General features: G+C 43.5%; 2 protein-coding genes across 2 annotated transcripts in view; both read right to left on the reverse strand.

Moving 5' to 3' along the window:
• Positions 1-4,831, reverse strand: part of grid2ipa (glutamate receptor, ionotropic, delta 2 (Grid2) interacting protein, a) — a 30,673-nt gene extending 25,842 nt beyond the window's left edge. Inside the window, 2 exon segments of the mRNA XM_057861151.1 lie at positions 1,507-1,760; positions 4,652-4,831. Coding sequence (XP_057717134.1) covers positions 1,507-1,760; positions 4,652-4,733 — 336 coding nt within the window. The 5' untranslated portion in view covers positions 4,734-4,831.
• A 6,677-nt stretch (positions 4,832-11,508) lies between these two features.
• Positions 11,509-20,870, reverse strand: e4f1 (E4F transcription factor 1). The gene is made up of 14 exons (XM_057861673.1): positions 20,673-20,870; positions 20,355-20,476; positions 17,038-17,110; positions 16,805-16,962; positions 16,295-16,415; positions 16,072-16,224; positions 15,725-15,891; positions 15,430-15,636; positions 14,792-14,882; positions 14,330-14,547; positions 14,060-14,258; positions 13,466-13,653; positions 13,340-13,399; positions 11,509-12,209 (listed from the first exon to the last, which is right to left on the reverse strand). The coding sequence occupies exons 1-14, from the start codon at positions 20,782-20,784 to the stop codon at positions 11,880-11,882; spliced, it is 2,199 nt and encodes a 732-aa protein (XP_057717656.1). The 5' UTR covers positions 20,785-20,870; the 3' UTR covers positions 11,509-11,879.
• Between the last annotated feature and the right edge of the window lie 210 nt (positions 20,871-21,080).

The raw sequence follows: 21,080 nt of genomic DNA on the forward strand, positions 1-21,080 counted from the left end.
CAATATTTTATAATATTTAGTCCGTATTTTGACCGTTTGTTGGCGCCATGGTTTGCGGGCTCGCATTGATGACGTCATTGGTATCTTTCGTGTTCAACAATTGCTTATTGCTGCCTAAACTCGCGAAGTAAAATGCCACGATGTGCTGCTTTTGGATGCAATTTCCAGTCAAATGGAAACAAGGGGAGTGAAGTGAGTGGTCAAGGTGGAATTATTATTTTTACTGAATAAATGTGCAAATGTGGAAGCTTCTCCCCCTTCTTGGTCCCTGTATGCACGTATCCTACCCAGCACGCGTTAAAACTAGCACCCGAACATTTTCCCTGGATCAAGTAAGGGATCCGTCTATTTTCTGGATCCGACACTCCAACCGCGTCTGCAATATTGGTTTCGGATCTGTCCATTTTTTTTTTATTCGTTGGTCCCAAACAGCAGCTTTTCGGATCAGTCCATTTTGTGGAATCGACGGCCTGACGCGGCTGCGACATTGCCATGGGATCGGTCTAATTTCTGGATCTTCGAGTGAGTAAAAAACGCGGATTTGGATTACTACTGCTATCTTTTATGTTGACTATTCTTCGTGGGAGTTTTCCCAAAATCATACTAAACAATTAAAGCACTATGGGACGCTACAGTGACGACAGTGACTCTGACGTGGACCTCACAACAATATTGGGAGTTCGTCAGAGAACGAGTGTTTGGTACTGCTGAGCTCCCGAGTGAAGAGTGGTCAAGGTGGAAATATTATTTTTTTGTGAATAAATGTGCATAGTGGAAGCTTCTCCCCTTTTTGGTACTTTTATACACATATCCTAGCTACCACGCGTTACAATGTACAAGACGTGGATTACACAAGGTGTGCTCTTTGGCATGTACTGTATGTAAAGCACACGACAGCTCTGGATGCTAACAATCTACATAATTATATTGGGATAAGTTTGAAAATGCAATACGCTTACCTTGAATATCTGCTAATAAAACCGGACAGCATTCACTCTCACCCCCAACCGGACTTCCCAACAGGACTCTCTCGCATCACCAGTTTTGCCCAACTTTTGTCTTATCAGGTATTTGCTGCACGCATTTTTCCCTGAAGCTTGTCTTGTGAACGACCGACAGTGCTGTCCTGCTCTTCACTTTTCAGATCTGGTTCAAATAGGAAGGGGTAGAACTGACGACATGTTGGGAAAGCTAACTGCTGGAATTTCGGCAACGGGACCAGTGACGTCACGCACTGCGACTTAACAAGAATGGCGACCTATCACTCAAAATAATTTTACAAACTTTATTCAAACAAAAACATATAAGAGGGGTTTTAATATCAAATTATTATAACTCATACTAACATGTATCTTTTAAGAATTACTTGTCTTAAAAACAGAGGATCCCTTTAAAAGTACTTTGTATGTTGCCGTGACAAGCCGGTAGCAAGAGTGGGGTGGGGGGGTCCTATAATGGTCTGTTGTCCCCGGGCCCCTGCAAGTCTGTTGACAGCCCTGCACTCACCTGTTCAATGCGGGACACCACGCCGATGCTGGGCGGAACCGTCTTGAGGGTCTGGGCCAGAGCGACGAGCGCCGGGGTGCTGAGGTCGGTCACGTCCTGGCCCTCGATGTCCACCACCTGGTCACCCGGTTGCAGGCCCGCCAGGAAGGCGCTGCTCCCCTCCGCCACGGACAGAATGTAGCTGGGCCCGGCGCCGCCCAGTCGGAACCCGAAAGCTTCGGGCCAGTTCTGATTGGTAGCGGGGAGGCCCAGAACTACCGTGCGGAGAGGAGACAAGTCGCGCATTTACAATGTGTTTTCCCATCTAATATGTCGAGCCATTTTTAGGGGGGGGGGGGGGGGGGGGGTTCTTCTCTTGAAAATAATTTGCTTAGAGGAAAATAATGTTATTTTTTTTCTTAAAATAAATGTAACTACTAAAATAATAGCCACTATCTTAACAAGACTATATAACCATAGGCGGAGTTTGACTTTGGGCCGGGGGGGACACAACATGTTGATGACCCCAATATGCAGTGTCAGCAATAAAATTAATTTACAAGAATATTTATAATAAGGTGAAAATGAGGCTGCTTACGACAGCTATACTTTTTGCCAAGATCGTCATCCGTTGAATATGGGAAGCCTGCCGGTGTCGTGCCAGTGTAGTTACCTAGGTCCAAAAATTGCATCCCCTGGGCGGAGCCATGCGGAGGTAGATTAGGGTCTTCATTATTCGATTAAAAAAAATGTGAATACAAAAATACATTTGAAACTCAAAAAAAGCCATTTGAAAGCTATTTTTCTTTGAATTTTTTATTTTTTGATTGAAGCGACTTTTTTGTTTGAAGTCATTTTCTTTTGCGTTTGGGCCACATTGTGGCGAGGACATTTGTGTCTTTATTATTCAATCAAAAAATAAATTGCTTCAAACAAAAACATTTGCAAATGAAAAGTCACTTCAATCAATCAAAAAAAAAAAAAAAAAATTCAATCAAAGAAAAAAAGTTTGAATGCGAAAAAATATTTGGGACTCAAATATTTGCATTTGAACACTTAATTTTTAATTTAAAACGTTTTCTTTGATTTTAGCAATCCTTTTTGTGTTCAGGGCATATTATGGGTAGGACATTTGTGTCTACATCATTAAATCCCAAGAAAAAGTTGCTTCAATCAAAAAAAAAATAAAAATAAAAATTAAAAGAAAAAAAAATCATTTGAAAAAAAAAAAATTGGCCTACCCAATCCTTTTTTAAATGATATGCACAGCAAATGACCGTCTAAGGTGCTAGTCACATGATCTGTTCGGAAAATAAGTTTGACCCATTATAAAAATATCTTTTTTTGTTCATTCATTTTTGTTGTTTGCTTTATTGCTTTAACATATATATATATATATATATATATATATATATATATATATATATATATATATATATTAGGGCTGTCAAAATTATCGCGTTAACGCGCGGCAATTAATTTTTTTAATGAATCACGTTAAAATATTTGACGCAATTAACGCATATGTCCTGCTCAGACAGTATTCTGCCTTTTGGTAAGTTTTACAGCAAGGCTTTTTGTGCTGCAGCACAACAGCGAACTCTTGTGGTCGCTTTGCGACATGGTTTATTATGGCTGCACGACGTCTCGGGCTGACGCCTACGTTGTAATGTTGTGCTTATATGATCCTTGGACAAGATTTGTCCGTAAGTATGGTTGTTGTAAAGAATGTACATATTATGTTAGTGAGCGAAATGTTCTATTTTTTGTATGAGACGCTTTTTGTTTATGTTTAGTGAACCTGTATAGCGTACTAAGCTAACGTTGTTGCTAATGCAATGCTTGTGTACTTTTTTTTTGTAGTTTTATGACGGTCTAAAGAGTACAATGGTTTGAGGCCATTTTATTAATAAATCAGATGAAAAAGGAAGAAGTCTGATTATTAAAGCGTTGTTCACTAGCTGTCTAGCTTTGGAAAAAGTAGACGCTTCGGACTGAGGACAGCATAGACAGATTTAAATGACAGTAGAGCGAAATGCCCACTACAGTCCTTATGTACCGTATGTTGAATGTACAGTGGGGAGAACAAGTATTTGATACACTGCCAATGGATTTTCCCTTTGGCAGTGTATCAAATACTTGTTCTCCCTACTGTATATATCCATCTTGTGTCTTATCTTTCCATTCCAACAATTTATTTTACAGAATATATATAATTTACAGAAAAATATGGCATATTTTATAGATGGTTTGAATTGCGATTAATTACGATTAATTAATTTTTAAGCTGTAATTAACTCGATTAAAATTTTTAATCGTTTGACAGCCCTAATAGATATACATATATATAGGAAAATCAGTTACATGCATTGACACCTTTCGGCCACCGGGAGGGGGCTTGCCCCCCCCCCCCCCCAAACTCCGCTTCTGTATATAGCTCAAATCCATAGGCCGGAAATGGCTTATGACAATGGAGTGTAGCTCAATTTAGCAGTTAGGTTTTTAAATTACAACTTGACAGGTTAATCTTCGCATTTAATTCATGTTCACGTCTCAAAAGAACAAGACAACAGCTTTGCATCTGATTGTTCCACACGGTTTCAGGTGAGGTGGCAAGTGTCTTTCACACCTCAACCTAACCCTGACAATTGCAACGCCCCCTACTGGCCTTCCTCTGGCGGTCACTGGCCTCATTCTGTTGTCCTAAGAGACTAAAAATGACATCTGGATACATCGGTCCGGCTGGAAGCCAATGATTAAGAGCATTTAAACTGGGTCGGCGTCAATGACGACGATAGACGTCTAATCCGCGCGGTCTGGGAAATCAAGTGGCACCTGAAAAAAATGGGTAAATAACACCGCAGGCTAAATGGAACAAAAAAAGTGTCAAAATAGAAGCGAGGAGCTTTTGTGTAACAGTTGACAGGCGCAGAAAGTAAGACAAAGCTAAGAAGTCCAATTAAGTCGCAAAAGGAACAACAATCAACATGAGGTGCAAAACTCAATACCGGAATGTCAATCACATAGTCTAAGATGTATGAAACCTATAATCCATTTTAACCGGGAGGGATCATTCACCGCCGCCACAAACCTCTCCTAGTTGAAACGAATCCGAGGTTTCAGCTTTTGCTAAAATATGGATCAAGTTTTTGGGGGCCTCACTCACAAAAGTCCTTGGAGGCGCTCCGGGCTCCAGACTTGCTCTGGCGCAGGGAGAAGCGGCCCTTTCTGCTCAGGAAACGCCGCATCCTCGCCCGGCTGGCGGCGGGGCACGTTCCGGCCAGCCTCGCCCGGCCTTGACCCCCCCCGACTTGGGGGGGAACAGACGAGGTCTGAAAAACCTGTTCCCAAGATGGAAAAGCAACCCCCCCCCCCCCCCCCCAAAAAAAAAGTCACATTTATAGTCCAAATGAGAGAAAACTGCTGTTCGCGCCACTCGCAGTGGCTGGCTAGATGTTGCTGATGATCTGGAACTGGGACAGTCAGTTGAGAAATGGTTCTATGCGAGGAAAAAGGTACAGCAAAGCCCACTTTTTCTATAAATACTCGCTCTCTCTCCTAGTTCTGCTCATGCGGACGCGCCGGGGCCTCTCAGAGGGCTGAAGTGTGACCCAGAAACGGTGGCAGGGAAATGATTTGGAGTCTGTGATGAAACCTCAAGGTTGGACTATTTAAAAAAAAAAAAAAAACGCTTCAACCCCGCTCAAGCGAGAACAATGAAAGTGGACTGGGAACTAATATGAAGACGGAATGTTCTTGTTCATTCTGAGCTGAGGTCAATTCAACTCGCTGAAAATGTGGTTGGAGTAGGAAATGTTGCACGTCTCCCTCTGTTGGTACATGTTCAACTTTTCACGGGAGACAAACAGCCGGCCTGGGGGCCAAATTTGGCACGCCGCATCTTCCTGTGTGGCCCTCAAAAAGAAATCACTGGCCAAAAGAAAAACCAAGCAACATTTCCATAGTCCGCAAATTGAATGCATTTTGTATCGGGATACATTATTTCAGTATGGACACTTTGATAAGATGGCTCCAAAGCGGCACCTGGCGCCATGTAGGACGTGTGTCGTAGGCGCTCCGTGGGAATGCTATATTTAATGCCACTATTCAAACTCGTGAAACTGTCCGCTGCTGGAATTTAGCACACACTGTGCTGCTGCGTATTTTGAGATCGGCGGTTGTGGAAATGGCGAGCCTCCGACAGAGAACTGACCCATCGAAAGGTGGCCGAGGTAAGCAACGAACGGCGTCCGAATCCCCGCCACGGCCGACGGCAAACGACGATATGCTACGTAGCATCAAAGGCATGATGGATGAACTTCGAACGGAAATTGTAACAAAATTCGAGACAATAATTTCTGAGTCTGTTAAAACAGAAGTGGCACAAGCTCTGAAGCCCGTAGTTACGACGATCGAGGCTCAGAAAGAAACTATTTCGGACCTTGAGCGTGCGGCTAACGAGCACGGAACTCAGCTGGCTAGCCTACGGGCTGAGGTGGATAAGCTGTCGGAAACGGTGGTGTCCCTAAACACGAAATGTGAAGACCTGGAAGCTCGTTCAAGACGAAATAATATTAGACTTGTGGGTTTAGCTGAAGGTGCTGAGGGTTCCAACCCGACTAAGTTTGTTGCTAAGCTCTTGGGCGACGTGCTAAGCCTCGAGAACGAACCCGAGCTTGACTGGGCACACCGCACGCTGCGTGCTAAACCGAAGGATGGCGAACCTCCGCGACCGATGATCATTAGGATCCACATGTCCCAGGAAAAGAGCACAATTTTGCGTCGGGCGGGAGAAGCATCACCATTGCTGCACAATGGGAAGAGGCTCCATATTTTTCAAGACTTCACCCCTACTGTAGCAAAACAGAGGGCTGCATTTGCTAAGGTGAAGCGGGAGCTTCACTCGTGTGCTAATGTGAGATTTGGACTCCGATACCCGGCCACGCTACACATTACAATCCCTAATGGTCCAACTCATCGATTCGAAGACCCGAACAAGGCTTTGGAATTCGTCACCAAAACTCTCTTGAAATCCCAGGATCAATAGGGAACTTGACTTCTTTTTTTATTTTTTCTCCTCGCCTTTTTTTTACCCTGTCCAGACGCTGCCCCTTAATCTGGAATTATTTTGGAGCAATTTTGACTTTTTGAGCATCTTGGAGGAGGCTGGATTTTTTTTTGTTTCCCTCCCTCTCATCCGGATGCTACTGTGGAGAGACCTCAGACTCGAGATAAGTAATTTCTGCGATTCTGTTCCTACAAGGTACGTTGCTTGACACTAAACTACGGAGGATGATCGGCCTTTTTTTTTTTTTTTTTGCCTCCGATCATGTCCTGATGTTATCGGGCCCTATATTAATGTTGGGAACGTGCGCAGACTTCTGTTTTGTTTTTGTCTTTTTTCTCAATTTTATTATTATTGTTATGAATGTATTATTCGGTTTTGCCCTCCAATGCTGTGGATCCTCGGCATCGTTCACTTCCTGTATGACCATGGGCAGTGTTACCCGGCGCATAGTATGCTACATGGTTTTAGCACAGTGTAGCTCTACTATTTTTTATTTTTTTCTCGAGCATTGTGTGTTCAATATTAGCACTGTAATGTGGATGGACAATTCATGTTAGCATTCCCCAGGCCGTTAAAAGGAACGGTAGTTTGTTAAGTTATGACAGAGTTTAGTATGTCATTAGGTAAGATAGCATGCTCCCCTTTTGGGATGCTTCTGCTAAGAGTGAGTTTTGTTTTTGGTTTTGTTACTTTTGTTGTTTTTCAATGGGTTATATTGGGGTTGAAGCCCAGGATGAGTTGGGCTGTTCAACATGGGGAGGGTGGCACATATCTCTCTTTGTATGCATATGGTCAAGTTGATCCATTACTGGCCTCATCAGGTGTACTCTTTTCCAATTTTACTCGTTCTTTGCGATGGCCAATGCTCAACTAGGTGGAGATGTCAAATTTGTGAGCTGGAATTGTAAAGGCTTGAACAACCCTATTAAACGAAGTAAGATTTTACATCATTTATCTCAACTTAATGCTCATGTTGCTTATTTGCAGGAGACTCATCTTAAAAATACAGACGCCTTTAGATTAAGACGAAGCTGGGTAGGCCAGATATTTCTCTCCTCCTTTACCACTAGAGCAAGAGGGGTGGCAGTACTCCTACATAAAAGCATTCCTTTTGTTCATATTAAGACCATTTCAGACTCTACCGGTAGGTTCATTATTGTTTTAGGCCATATTTATGAGGTGAAGGTTGTCTTTGCAAACATATATGCCCCAAATTGGGATGATGAGGGTTTCTTTAAACGGATTTTTTCAATGTTACCAGATTTGGCACAATATAAATTAATTCTTGGCGGCGATTTTAATTGCTGGCTAGATCCCTCATTGGATCGCTCCTCTTTGACCTCAGTACCACAATCAAAATCAGCCAAAACAATTGGAGCCTTTATGAACGAGTTTGATGTCTCTGATCCGTGGCGCTTTTTTAATCCAGATAAAAAGGAATACTCATTTTTTTCACACGTGCATCGAACTTTCACTCGGATCGATTTCTTTTTAATAGATAACTGTTTACTTACTGCTACTTCTGGCTGTAAATATGACTCAATAATTCTTTCTGACCATGCCTTAGTCTCCATGAAGATATACTTTCGCAAGTTCATAAATACACGGCCACCTTGGCGTCTTAATACCCAACTTCTATTAGACAAGAATTTTGTTGACCGTATGACAGAGCGATTAGATTTTTATTTTCATGTTAATAGAACTTCAGGTATTTCAGCTGCGGTACTATGGGAATCAATGAAGGCATTTATGAGGGGGGAAATAATTTCATATGAAGTATATCAAAAGAGAACAATTATGACAAAATTGACCAAACTTTCTCAGAATATAGCAGCGCTGGACGCTCAGTATGCTGTTTCTAAATTGCCTGAGACTTATAGAGAGCGGATGGCTCTTCAAGCAGAGTATGAGTCCATTATTTCTCAACAAACTACTAGGCTCTTACTTCTCTCAAGGTCAAAATTTTATGAACAGGGAGATAAAGCTGGTAAGCTTTTGGCTCACCAGCTACGTCAAAGATCATCCTCCCAGCTAATTTCACGAGTGGAGACTGACTCAGGCATTACGTCAGATCCCTTAGAAATAAATAGAACATTTTTAGACTTTTATAAATTACTGTATACGTCGGATCACTCCTTTGGGCCTGAACAATTAGAACCATTTTTTAGCAAAATACCGCTACCCGTTCTAAATCAAACCTTGAGAGAGGAGCTAGAACGCCCTATTACTGGACCTGAACTCGAAAAGGCAGTTAAATCCTTACAGAGCGGCAGAAGCCCGGGTTTGGATGGTTTTCCGAGTGAATTCTATAAAACGTTTTGGAAGCCATTAGCTCCTTATTTGTTGGAGGTGTTTACAGAGGCCTTCGAGCTTGGCGTTCTCCCTCAAACGCTGAATCAGGCATGTATTTCTCTGATTCTCAAGAAGGGTAAAGACCCATTGAAATGCAGCTCTTATCGCCCTCTCAGTTTGTTGAATGTAGATTTTAAACTTTTGTCTAAATTGTTGGCTCTTCGTTTAGAGCGAGTACTACCGTTGATTATTTCTCAAGACCAGACTGGTTTTATTCGTGATAGACACTCTTTTTTCAATCTTAGAAGGGTTTTCAACGTTGTGTATAACCACTCAACTGAAGCCCGGTCGGAGGCCTTGTTGGCCCTAGATGCTGAAAAGGCCTTTGACCGAGTGGAATGGGATTATTTATTTTTTTGTTTGGGGAAATTTGGGTTTGGAACGAAATTTGTATCTTGGATTAGGCTTCTGTACTCGTCTCCACAAGCGTTAGTTAGAACTAATAATACAAATTCCGAATATTTTCACTTATCTCGATCTACCAGGCAGGGCTGTCCTTTGAGCCCATTGTTGTTTGCGGTGGCCATGGAACCTCTTTCGGCTGCACTGAAATGTCACCCTGACCTATGTGGTATAGTGCGACATGGTGTGGAGCTGAAAGTTGGATTATATGCTGATGATCTTTTGTTATTTTTGTCTGACCTATCGCGTTCCATTCCTGCAGCACTCACTGTTTTAAGTGATTTTAGTAGAATCTCAGGATATAAACTGAATTTGGGAAAGAGTGAAATATTTCCTGTAAATCAGCTAGCCAAAGTATATCCGTTAGAAACATTGCCATTTAGAGTATCTAAATCAGGTTTTGCTTATCTTGGAGTTTATGTGGCAGACACATTGAGCAACCTCCGTAAGATGAATTTTGAATCGCTGCTTGTACAGCTCAAACAAGACTTTGAAAGATGGTCCTTGCTCAATCTCTCTGTTCCAGCTCGGATAAATTCGGTTAAAATGAACATTGTCCCTCGATTTCTTTATTTGTTCCAGTGTATTCCGATTTTTCTTCCACTTTCCTTTTTCAAATCTGTGGACACTCTTATTAGGGATTTCATATGGAATAAAAAGAAACCCAGGTTGCGCTATCAGACACTCCAAAGACCCAAAGAACTAGGTGGGATGGCTCTTCCAAATATTTTGTACTACTATTGGGCAGCTAATATTAAGAATTTAACGTATTGGCTCTGCTATGAGAGTACTGATAGCACCCCATTGTGGCTTGATGTTGAAGCCAACTCCGTCAAACCGGTGACATTGAAATCCCTATTGTTTTCACCGCTCTTATCCTCTACCTCTCCATATTCACAAAATTTTGTTGTATTCTCCTGTCTCAGAATTTGGAACCAATTTAGAGCATATTTTGGTCTACAGGCGCCTTCTATTCAGGCTCCAATTTCACCTAATCATGCTTTCCCCCCTTCTTTACTGGATAACACATTTACTATGTGGTCTAGGCTGGGCATTGAAACATTTAAGGACTTATATCTGAACTCAACCTTTGCTTCCTTTCAACAGCTGGCTGAAAAGTTTTCATTACCTAACTGCCATTTTTTCAGATATCTTCAAATCCGCAGTTATGTTCGCTCACTTTGGCCAAGTTTCCCGATACTCCCAGCTACCTCTGTTTTAGATAATTTTTTAAAACCTTTGCCATCGCTAAAGGGTGCAATTACCACAGTCTATTCAAATATTTACAAAATCAGCTCTGATTCCACTTTAAACACCCTTAGGGCGATGTGGGAGTCGGGTTTGGAGATGAGTATACCTGAAGAGGTCTGGAAAGAAATTTTGGGTAGGACGCACAAATCCTCAATCTGTGCTAAACACTGTTTTACCCAGTGCAGGATCCTACATAGAGCACATTATACCAAAGCTAGGCTAGCCAAAATGTTTGATGCGGTCTCCTCCACTTGTGATCGATGTAAGCAGGCTCCAGCTGATTATGTACACATGTTTTGGTTATGTTGTTCTTTATCTGCATATTGGTCTGGTATTTTTGCTGTTCTATCAAAGATCACCGGGATGGATATTGCTCCAAATGCCTTGACTGCTCTGTTCGGTGTGGTTCCAGCAGCACATTTTCTACCTTCTCAGAAAGGGGACTTTATAGCATTTTCAACCTTGCTGGCTAGGAGGCTAATTTTGTTAAGATGGAAGTCTTCAGTCCCACCTACGCAAGCCTACTGGCTCAAGGAGATGTTATATTTTCTCAAATTGGAAAAAATTAGACTGACACTCAGTGGATCGGCTGAGTCCTTTGAGGACGTCTGGAACCCTTTTTTGGTATATGTTAAAAGCGCAGAATGTCATCTTTGTGTGGATGTTTGAACTTTGCCCTAAATATTTTGGGAATATTAGTTTTTCTTGAGCTGTGCCTTTTTCCCCTTTTAATGGGAAAATAATCATAGTTTTTTTTATTTTTATTTTTTTGAGATATGTGCCTTGGGTTTTGGGTGGGTCGAGTTTTTTTTTATTTTTTATTTTTTTTTTTTTTTTTTTTGTGTGTTCTTTTGATATGGTGGAAAAGGAAAAAATGCTCACATCTTGTTACCTATGTTATGACTTATGTGACCAATAAACAAAGTTTCCAAAAAAAAAAAAAAAAGATGGCTCCAAAGCAGAGGAAAAAAGTAGCGGTTTATTGCTACCGTATATTCACTTTTTTTTTTTTTTTTTTTTTTTTACAAAGGATTTTGACAATCTCTGTCACTACTCCCAAAAGTCTTGTCCGTGTCTCGGCGAATCTCGGGGACTTGGTCTCCATCGCGGCGCTTAGTTTGTCCGTGCACTTTTGACTTGAAATTCCATTGTGTTGGCGAATTGTAGGAGCCGCATTTCTTTTTACGACAAACTGCTTCAAAATAAATGCGCGCACACACACACACGACGTTAATGAATGTCAAATTATATTTGTGGATTTTAAAACAAGAACAATTTTGAGAGGGACGTCTCCCCGCCCATTCGCGCTTTGCCGTCGGGATCACACGACGACGGTCCGGATCTCCACCTCTTGCGGCGTGGTCACCACGTACTCCTCCCGCTGGACGGCCTCCTCGGCGGTCACCACGGCGACCGTCCCCCGCGCCGTCTCCACGGCCTCGGCCAGCAGCGTGCCGTCGCCGATGGCAGAGGCCAGCGTCACGGCCACCTGCTCCGTCAGGCTCTCGGGCGTGGCGATGGTGATGGTGTCGCCGCAGTCCACGATGGACGCGCCTTCCTCGCCGCCCCGGACGTTGCGCAGGATGATCTGGTGGCCGCCGTGCGACCGGCTGACGATTTGCTGCACCACTTGCACGATGTGCTCCTCCATCTGGCGGGAGAATACAGTCGTTACTAAATGAGGATATTCTTTTGGTGGAAGCGTACGTTTTGGCCATAGACCTCAAAACCTACTGACCTGACACTTTGTCATTTTCTGCATCACTTCTTCCCGTAAGGGGCTGAGCTTCATTTAGTAATAGTCAAAGACGGCGCACGCTCATGTCCGAGCCGGATTTAAGCTTGGATTTTTGAAAAAGTACAAAGCTGTACCGCATACAAACAGGAAGGATTGTCTCAGGAGTGATTTGTTGGAGGATTCAAGGTCATTATTATATTTTTCATACCATGCGTGCATTTTGAAACGTTGTGGAAAAAAAAAAAAATCAAAGGGAGAAATTAGCCGCTACAGCAATGGGATTGCACTTTGACATATTTACGTAAAATAAATGCTAACTGCACTTTTTTTTTTTTTGCTTTTAAACAAGAATCAAGACTGATTTACGTCCATATCTATAAAGAATTAAGTGATTTAAGCATTCATTCGCAAGAATTTTCTTCTTTGTTTACACATGGAGGCAGCTAATTTTCGTAATTGACTAGCCTCCTTGTTCACAATATTTACACAAAATAAATGCGACCTACACGTTTTGTTTTTCCCTTTTAACCAAGATTCGAGATGGTTTTACGTCCATATCTATAAAGAATTTAGTGATTTAAGCATTTATTCACAAGAACTTTCAACGAAAAAAGCTTTTTGCGTACACATGGCGTGGGCTAACTTTCTGAACTGACTAGCCTCATTGAAAAAGCTCTTCCGTTTGCTACGGCGGCCATGTTGGATTTTGTATCTCAATTTTATTTTAGACATTTCTGTGTTCCCTATGAAGGAAGGCCCCCCCCTACGAATCCGCCCCCTTTGTCGTGTCATGTCAATAGGTTATGAAGTCTATACATAAACTATGAATGACTTTTGCGCGCTTCGATTTCCGGAATTTTTAGGTGTAAATGAAGCGAATGGTACTGAAATGTTTTTGCCACGAAAAAAAGGGACGTTTTTGTCGCCATTGTAAACAAGAGCGGCGAAATCCAAAGAGAACCCGCGTCGCGCGAATATTTGGAACAGTGAGAATGGGTCAAAGCGCGTCCCTATCTAGAATGAATGAAGTATCGGATACTGACCTCACTTTGGCCGTCCTGAATGAACGTCACCTCTTCTTCGCGCACCTCGTCCGTTTGGGTCTGAGGAAATGTACCAGAAGCGCGTGAGCCCACGGCCACGTTTGGCGGGCTATCTGGCGCGCTAACCTTGATAATGTACTCCTGCGTATCCGCCACCACAGAAGAGAACTCCACCAGCACCGCGTGAGGGTCTTCGGTGACGATTGCCGTCGCGGGCACGTCGTCCGTAGAAACTTGCTCCTCGGCGACCACCGCTTCCTCTCGCTCCTGCTGCTGCTGCTGCTGCTTGTTGGAGTCGTCCTTCTGACAGCCCCCTAGTGGCAGTTTCAGTGGACAGTGATGGTGAGAAGACATCTAGCCACATATTTTGGGAAACTTTCCCCACAAAACCTCCCACCGCATCAATTCAAAATGCGTACATTTTACGAATAAAGTATCGAGAAATAATTACATTTTAAAAAAGCTCAACTTGATAAATGAGAGACTATCAAAAGTGTCAACCTTAGGGTTTTGCATTTTAAAACACAGAATCCAACCAATAGCAACTTTTACGAGCTGACGTTTAAAATGGGAAAAGTATTTCCAAAAAGGCACATTTCACAAATCAACAAAGTGCCCTTCTGATACGAAACGGTCTTAGCGAGGATTTTTTTTTTTTTTTCAAGGTCCATTTTGCTGAGTAAAAGTTTACGAGGCCAGGCTAACCCATCGGAGACGGACCTTTAGCGCGCACGTGTCGATTGAGCGTGCCGTGCTCGGCGAATCCCCGGCCGCACTTGGGGCACTTGAAGGGCTTTTCGCCCGTGTGGTGGCGGGTGTGGCGCACCAGCGAGCCTTTCTCCCGAAAGCCCCGGAAACAGAACTGGCACACGTAGGGTTTCTCGTCGCCGTGCGTCCGCTGATGCACCTGAAGTGCGTTCTAAAGCCAGGAGGACACGCGTGCGTCGGTCAACGGGCGGAGAAACGAGCGGCCCGGCCCGCCGGAGTCACCTTGGTTTTGTAGGATTTCTTGCATCTGGCGCAGTGGTACGGCCTTTCGTCCGAATGCGCCCTCATGTGTTCCCGGACGTGTCCCACCGTTTTGTACAGCTTGCCGCACTCGCCGCATTTGTAGCGCCTCTCGCTAACGTGAGCGTCCATGTGCTTTTTCAGCAGGTACCCGCTGAGGAAGTCCCTCTGACACAAGGTGCACTTGAAGGGCTTGTAGCCTGCAAAAGGCAGACTTTTAGGAATGGCCATCGACCCTTTCCCGCACCGATGATGACTCTTCGCCCGCCGCTAGACGTGCAATCCATCTGGAGCGGGAGGGGGCCAATAAGACGCACCTCGTAATATTATTTCAAATGAATTAGCATTCCAAAATAAGAATAAACTGACCTGACTCCCGCCTGTAAATAGTCAGAATCGCTCATACTGAAGAGTAAAACTAGTCATTACCATGGCGATACTTACCTAAATGGCCTTTGACATGGAAGCGGAAGTAGTTCAATCCCTTAAAAGAGCGTTTACAATGTGGACACGTGTACAATTTGGAGGCTCTTTCCTGTGAAACAACAACAAGAAAGTGCTTTAAAAAACAAATATCTTTCAATACGGCTCCCGTTAAAGGGAGAGACTTTACTTTAAAGGGGAAACGGCAGAGAATTCCATTTTTTCCATGTTTAATACCAGAGAAAGATGTTGGATATTTCCCACCAAATAGCCGTTTTCAGACATTTGAAATGCCAGAACTATTTTGGCCAATCCAAAAAGGCCAGTATATTAGACTGTCCCGCCAGCCTACGAAGAAACTAGCTTTACTGGAATTAGCAAGTGATGCAGAATTCGTCCGAGTCTCAGACAGAAAATGTGAAAGACGGCGCAGTACGTGGAAATATAACTCACGAGTACCTATTGTCTACGCTTCTCGAGCCGTTTTGGGTATATCGGCACCGTTCGCCCTGGTCGCTCGAGCGAGGGCAGCACTTGAAAGCGGTGTCATGATCCGTGCCAATTTCATACTTTCACGTGAAGGTCATTGATTGTTTTAAGTCCATTATTAAAAAGTCATAAAATCCTCAGCAAGCTCCACTTTCTCATTTCCCACTTACCGGCGCCACCGCTTCCACCAACTCCTCTTTCACTTGGATCTCGTCACCGGGACACTCCACCACCATTTTCTCTAGTTCGTCCTCGGCGCGCGGGGCTTCCTCCGTCCTCAGGGCGATGCCGGAGTTGAGGATGGCTTGGCAGATGAGGTTATCGCCCGCGGCGGCGGCCTCGGCGAGGGCTTCCGCTTGGGACTGATCCACCATCACCTGCGCCGAGAGGGATAGAAGACGGGCGTTCCTCCTAAATGTCGCGAGCGAGCGAGCGAGCGGAGGACCCGACACGTCAGTCACTCGCCTGTTGCTCTTGCGTGGTGCCGTCCACCTCCACGGTGAAGCGGACCTGGTGGAGGACCTCTCGGGAACCGGCTTCCACCAAACCGACCACGGCCGTTTGCTCCTCCGGCGGCCGCTCGTCCGCCGCCGCCGCGCACCGGGCGTCCTCTGCCGGCGTCTCGTCCAGTCCTGAAAACGCGGTCGAGCGGACCGAGCGTCAAACTATTATTTTGGTTGTCCGAAGCGATTATTGCCAATGGCTTGACAAACCGCCGTTATGTTATTTAGCGTCTATGTGACAGAAATCAGATGGAAAGTCTACACTAGTACACATTGTGACATGGAGACTGACTGGTTCTCTTTGAATACCTTTCTTCATTCCATCCTTGCTCACCAGAATCTCCTTGCACTGAAAAAAACGGATCTTCTCAGTGCAGGGCGTGAGGGACTTGAGGTGTCTGGTGAGGGCTCCCGACTCTCGGAAAGACTGGCCGCACAGCGCGCACTGGTACGGCCGCTCGTCTGCGCCACAAAAGTCACCGCGGTCGGTCGGACGGACGGACATTTTGTTTTGGGAAAAATTGGGTCGTACCGGAGTGACGGCGGTTGTGACGAATCAAGGAGCCTTTGGTGCGGAAGGAGTTGCCGCATAGTTCGCAAGCAAAGTTCTTCTGATCGCTGTGAGTCTTCATGTGCGTTTTCAAGATGTTGCTCTGTTCCATACGGAAAGATTGATTGGCAAACAATCAAAAAGTCATCATCAAACCAGACGCCTCCGCCATTAGGCCAAATCTGCGGAGGTTACGCACTATTCCGGTGGGCCTCCTTATATGATGGTAGTCAGATGACAACAGAAGCAGAATTATACAGTGGTATTTTTACTACCTTTCCCGTGCGGGAAAATAATGAAATCGTCATATTTGGAACACGTCGTCATCCATCGAGACAAACGAGCAGTCCAATTTTATGTTGGATGTCAAAGCAATAGTATTCCTATTTTCCCAGCAGTTTCAATGTACATTTCCAGTTAAAGGCCAGAGTAATAAAAGAGGTCATTTATGGGACGTCAGAATCCATTCTCAAAGGAAGCTCATCACCGTACCGTTTTGAAGGTCTTGTCACAGAGCTGGCATAGGTATCGTCCATCTACGTTGACTTTGTAAACGGGCTTGTCGGCGTCGGCGGGAACTTCGGACCGCTCCGACACTTTTAGAGAGGCGTTCTTCCTTCTGCAGCCTCGGCCCAACACGCCGGCGTTCGCTGGCGGCGGCGGATTCCGTTTCAGCGCCGTCGATGGCGATTCCGCCGAAGCCGGCGACTTCACGTGACACTTACCGTCATTTATATCGGTGCTCTCCGGCTCACCGGAGACGGCTTCTGGCAGCGCGCCTCCGTCGGTAGTCTCCACCTGTTGCGACCATCACACAGACCCGATGAAAATCTTAAGACCGGTCGAGACCACGGACGGCGAGGCCGGTTTCTAAAAATGGCCATCGGCCGCAGACAGTCGATGCATACGGTGAGGTCAAACACATTTTGGAAGTGATGATCAAGAACGGTGAAGCTATTCATGACCGAGACCTACCGAGAGCAGTTTTTGTTCTGGATTGGAGAGTTGACTTTTTTTTGCGATGGTCCTTAACTTTTGATCATTTGATAAACAGACTATTTCAGTTTAGTGATTGTTTTCAATAAATGACCAAAGTACCCTCCCCTCCAAATCATAAGTTGTATGACTCGATACCTCGGAGAATTGAGGCTGTAATTGCCTACACCAGGGGTCGGCAACCCAAAATGTCAAAAGAGCCATATCGGAGCAAAAAAAAAATTTTTAAACGAAAGCCATATATACGCCTTATAATGAAGGCAACAAATGCTGTATGTATCTATATTTGCCAACTATCAAAATAACTAAGTTGGCTACAAACACATCATAATCACTGTATTTTCCATACTATAAGGCGCACCTGAAAGCCTTCAATTTTCTCATAAACTGACAGTGCACCTTATAATCCAATGTGCCTTATATATGGATCAATATTGGTTAATCATGGCATGACATTCCATTGACTGCGGACCATCTCCGGCACGCCGGTGTTGTTGACGTGCGGGCGCTCCCGTCAGGGGTGACATTTCACGCGGGGCGGCTAGTTTTTCGGCACAATGCCGGGTATTGACAACCAAGTCCGACAAAACATTGTTACCGACTTGGCTGCTACGAACAACCTCGCTTTGACAACCGACAGCTAAATGGAAATGATGAACATTGAGTGGCAAATTACGAGTGCTGTGCTTCAAACTCGTCCTGTTTATGAAAGTCGATTGTCATATGCTGGTGTTGTGCGGTAATGAGCACACACTAGATATCATGAAATGGCAAACTAGATGTCCTACGTCCCATGCCATTGGCTACGTGAGCCCAGAGTGATTTTGGGACACGTAGATGAATTCTAAACTGTCATGACTGAATGGAAGTTAGGAAGGCCAAATCAATCCATACCAGTGACTATAGATAATGTTGCAAATATTGTTAATTCAGTACGTGACACAGATGGATTCGGACCTCAAATAGGATGTCTTACTCATGTAGTAAACCTAGCTGCTAAGAGAGCTGTAGCAATCAACAGTGTGCCCCGCCTCACTTTACAAACAGTAAAAATTGTTCTCAGCACATTTATACAAAACTTTTTCAGATCAGCAAGAAGTAAGCACATAAATATTATGCAATAAAATGCATGATTATATGATGGCAATTTAATTTTTGCTCGTTAGCAAAAAAAAAAAAATCGAAACGAAAAATATTGTTTTTTTCTTCTTCAGAGCATTAAATGTATTGAATCGGATCAAAAATTGTGTCTCCCGTATCGAAAATCGTCCCGAAATGTGACTTAACTGTATCGTTGCATCCCTATGGAACACCATTTAAGAAGCTATTTTCATTTAACGTTTTCATTTGCCTAAATGCTTTAGTTATTACATTTTATTTATGCTGTGTTTCTGTGCAGTATTAATATTATTGTCTTTTATTTAAGAGGCATGGTCTGTTGTTTATAGTTGTGATTTCTTAAAAAGTATTTTTGGATTTAAGAGAATAAGAAAATAGGGTTAGGGTTAGAATATTCATCGCATTTAAATGGGTGTACTTGATCTATTAATATATACTGTATTCTCACTGTGTTATTGTAAATTGGTTTAAAAAATGAGGGGGGGGCGCAATAATATGACAATAATTTGAGATAAATTATCGCACACTAAAATTTGTTATCACGACAGGCCAATGGATGCGTAACGCAATGCCAACAACTACTACTACTGCACCTGAAAATGCAGTGCACCCTATACATGAAACGGTTTTAAAATAGGCCATTCACTGAAGGTGCACCTTTTCCTCTCATGCACTTTATAGTAAGGGAGTTCCAAAAAAATCAATTATTAGATGCATCGCGATTTGACACGTGATGATTCGAATACGATTCATAAAGGTTCAAAAACAATCATTTTCCCGAATAACTTTATGACAGCAACTTTTAGCAGAACAAAATTCAAGACACGTCTGCCGCCCGGACACCTTTAACGGACGCACGCACGCACAACGGTATGATGGATGCTGCCAGTTACCGAGCGAGAGATTCACTCCTTTTCAAAAGACTGGAAAATAAATTTGCGTATGAGACAGGCAGGGACCCGGCAGTCACGTTTCTGTGCGCAAATTATTTTTGAGAGCGAGAGGGGAAGAGAGAGAGTTTGTTGCTCCTTGTCTTTCAGATGTCCAGCAGCAGTCATGTCAATTGAAAAATGTCCCGAGTGCTCTGCTAAGACCCGTGTGTGTCTGGAAGAGGTGAGTACACGAACCCTCTTGTACTGTTTAGCCTTTATTGTTGTTTTTGAGATGAGATGAGTGCTAAGCTAATTAGCTAACATGTATTTCATGTGCAGAACGTGTAAAACCATGATGAAGTACAGCGGTAACACTACAAACATGTAAAATAGTACAGAATTCTGTGAAAACAAAGTATATTGGTTAAAAGTCTTATTTCTAAAGACGCTGTTTCCAGAAAATGTGGAATTCATTCCACCTGTGTAAATTTTATTGCATTGTGGAGAGAAATAAGTACTGCCTTTAAAATGGTAAATGTGTTTGCACTTTCTTGCAGAAACGTAAAAAAGCAGCTTAAGGGCAGCTTTTCGCTGTATGGGCATGTTTCCATCGTTCCTGTTGAATCATTAGGATATTTTAAATAAATAACGGACATAAATTTGTTTGGCTACTTTATTCATTAGTAATGTACGATGCATCGACAATCGTGATAACCATGATCATCGCTCAATAATCCAATCACTGTACAATGCCGCCTCAAGTTGAACTTAATTACAATATTAATGCAGTAGAAGAATGCCTGTGTTGTGTTTGCCCTCCTACAGAAACCACATTAAGACCTAAAATGATATTTCCCTTCCCCATTTTCTACATTTTGAAACATTTCACTCTCCAGGGAGCAACTAGGGCAGGGCCGCATGTGGCTCTAGAGCCGCGGGTTGCTGACCCCTGGCCTACACCGTATGAAATGAGTTTTTGTTGATTTTTGAAGGGGTTTCCCTGATTTTGTCCAACCACTGTAGTTTAATAGCGACAGACTGTAGAGAAATCTTACCATTTGCTCTTCGACTTGACGGCTTGTCTCACGTCTGCAGTCGTGACGGAGTTTATGTTGAATAAAAGCCTCCAAAGTGGAAAACTCATTCTGACAGCGGCCGCATTTGTGCACATCCTCGTCTGGAAAAAAACAAATGGACGCTATTTATCTGATGGAGGCGGCATTTCAGACATGAAGTATTTGCAAGTCGCGCACAGACTGTACACAAAGTTTGAAAAAATGAACCAACATGTCGCTACGCACAGCTAGCTGCTAACAACGCCGACATTTTGAGGGAATTTTACTCGGGCCAAACGCTAAAAGGAAAGAAATAACCTTCATCTCCAAAGTTGGTGTGTATGGTGATCGTCTCGCCGCCGCCGTCGCCGTCGCCGTCCTTCACGTGTTGCCTCTCTTTGTGTGCCGTAAGATTATTTTCGACATTCATGTCGTTGCAGGTCTCCGTCTGTGTCGCAACGCGGACGCGGGGTGGCAAATATGGCGGATTTACGACCCCGTCGTCATAACAACACAATGTGCGCGCGCACGAGCCCAAATGAAAGGATTGTATATGTAGCAGATACATATACATTATATGGATGTATATAAACACCCCCTCACTTTTCAAAAATGAAACCACTGTGTGTAAGTTTAAAAATTGGATTTCAGCCTTTTATAAAATTACAATTCTTGTTTTAAATATGTTTATACAATATGGTTTTCAACATGAATAAAATGATATGG

This window comes from Corythoichthys intestinalis, chromosome 16, assembly GCF_030265065.1.
Source record: "Corythoichthys intestinalis isolate RoL2023-P3 chromosome 16, ASM3026506v1, whole genome shotgun sequence".
NCBI classification, from domain to species: domain Eukaryota; kingdom Metazoa; phylum Chordata; class Actinopteri; order Syngnathiformes; family Syngnathidae; genus Corythoichthys; species Corythoichthys intestinalis.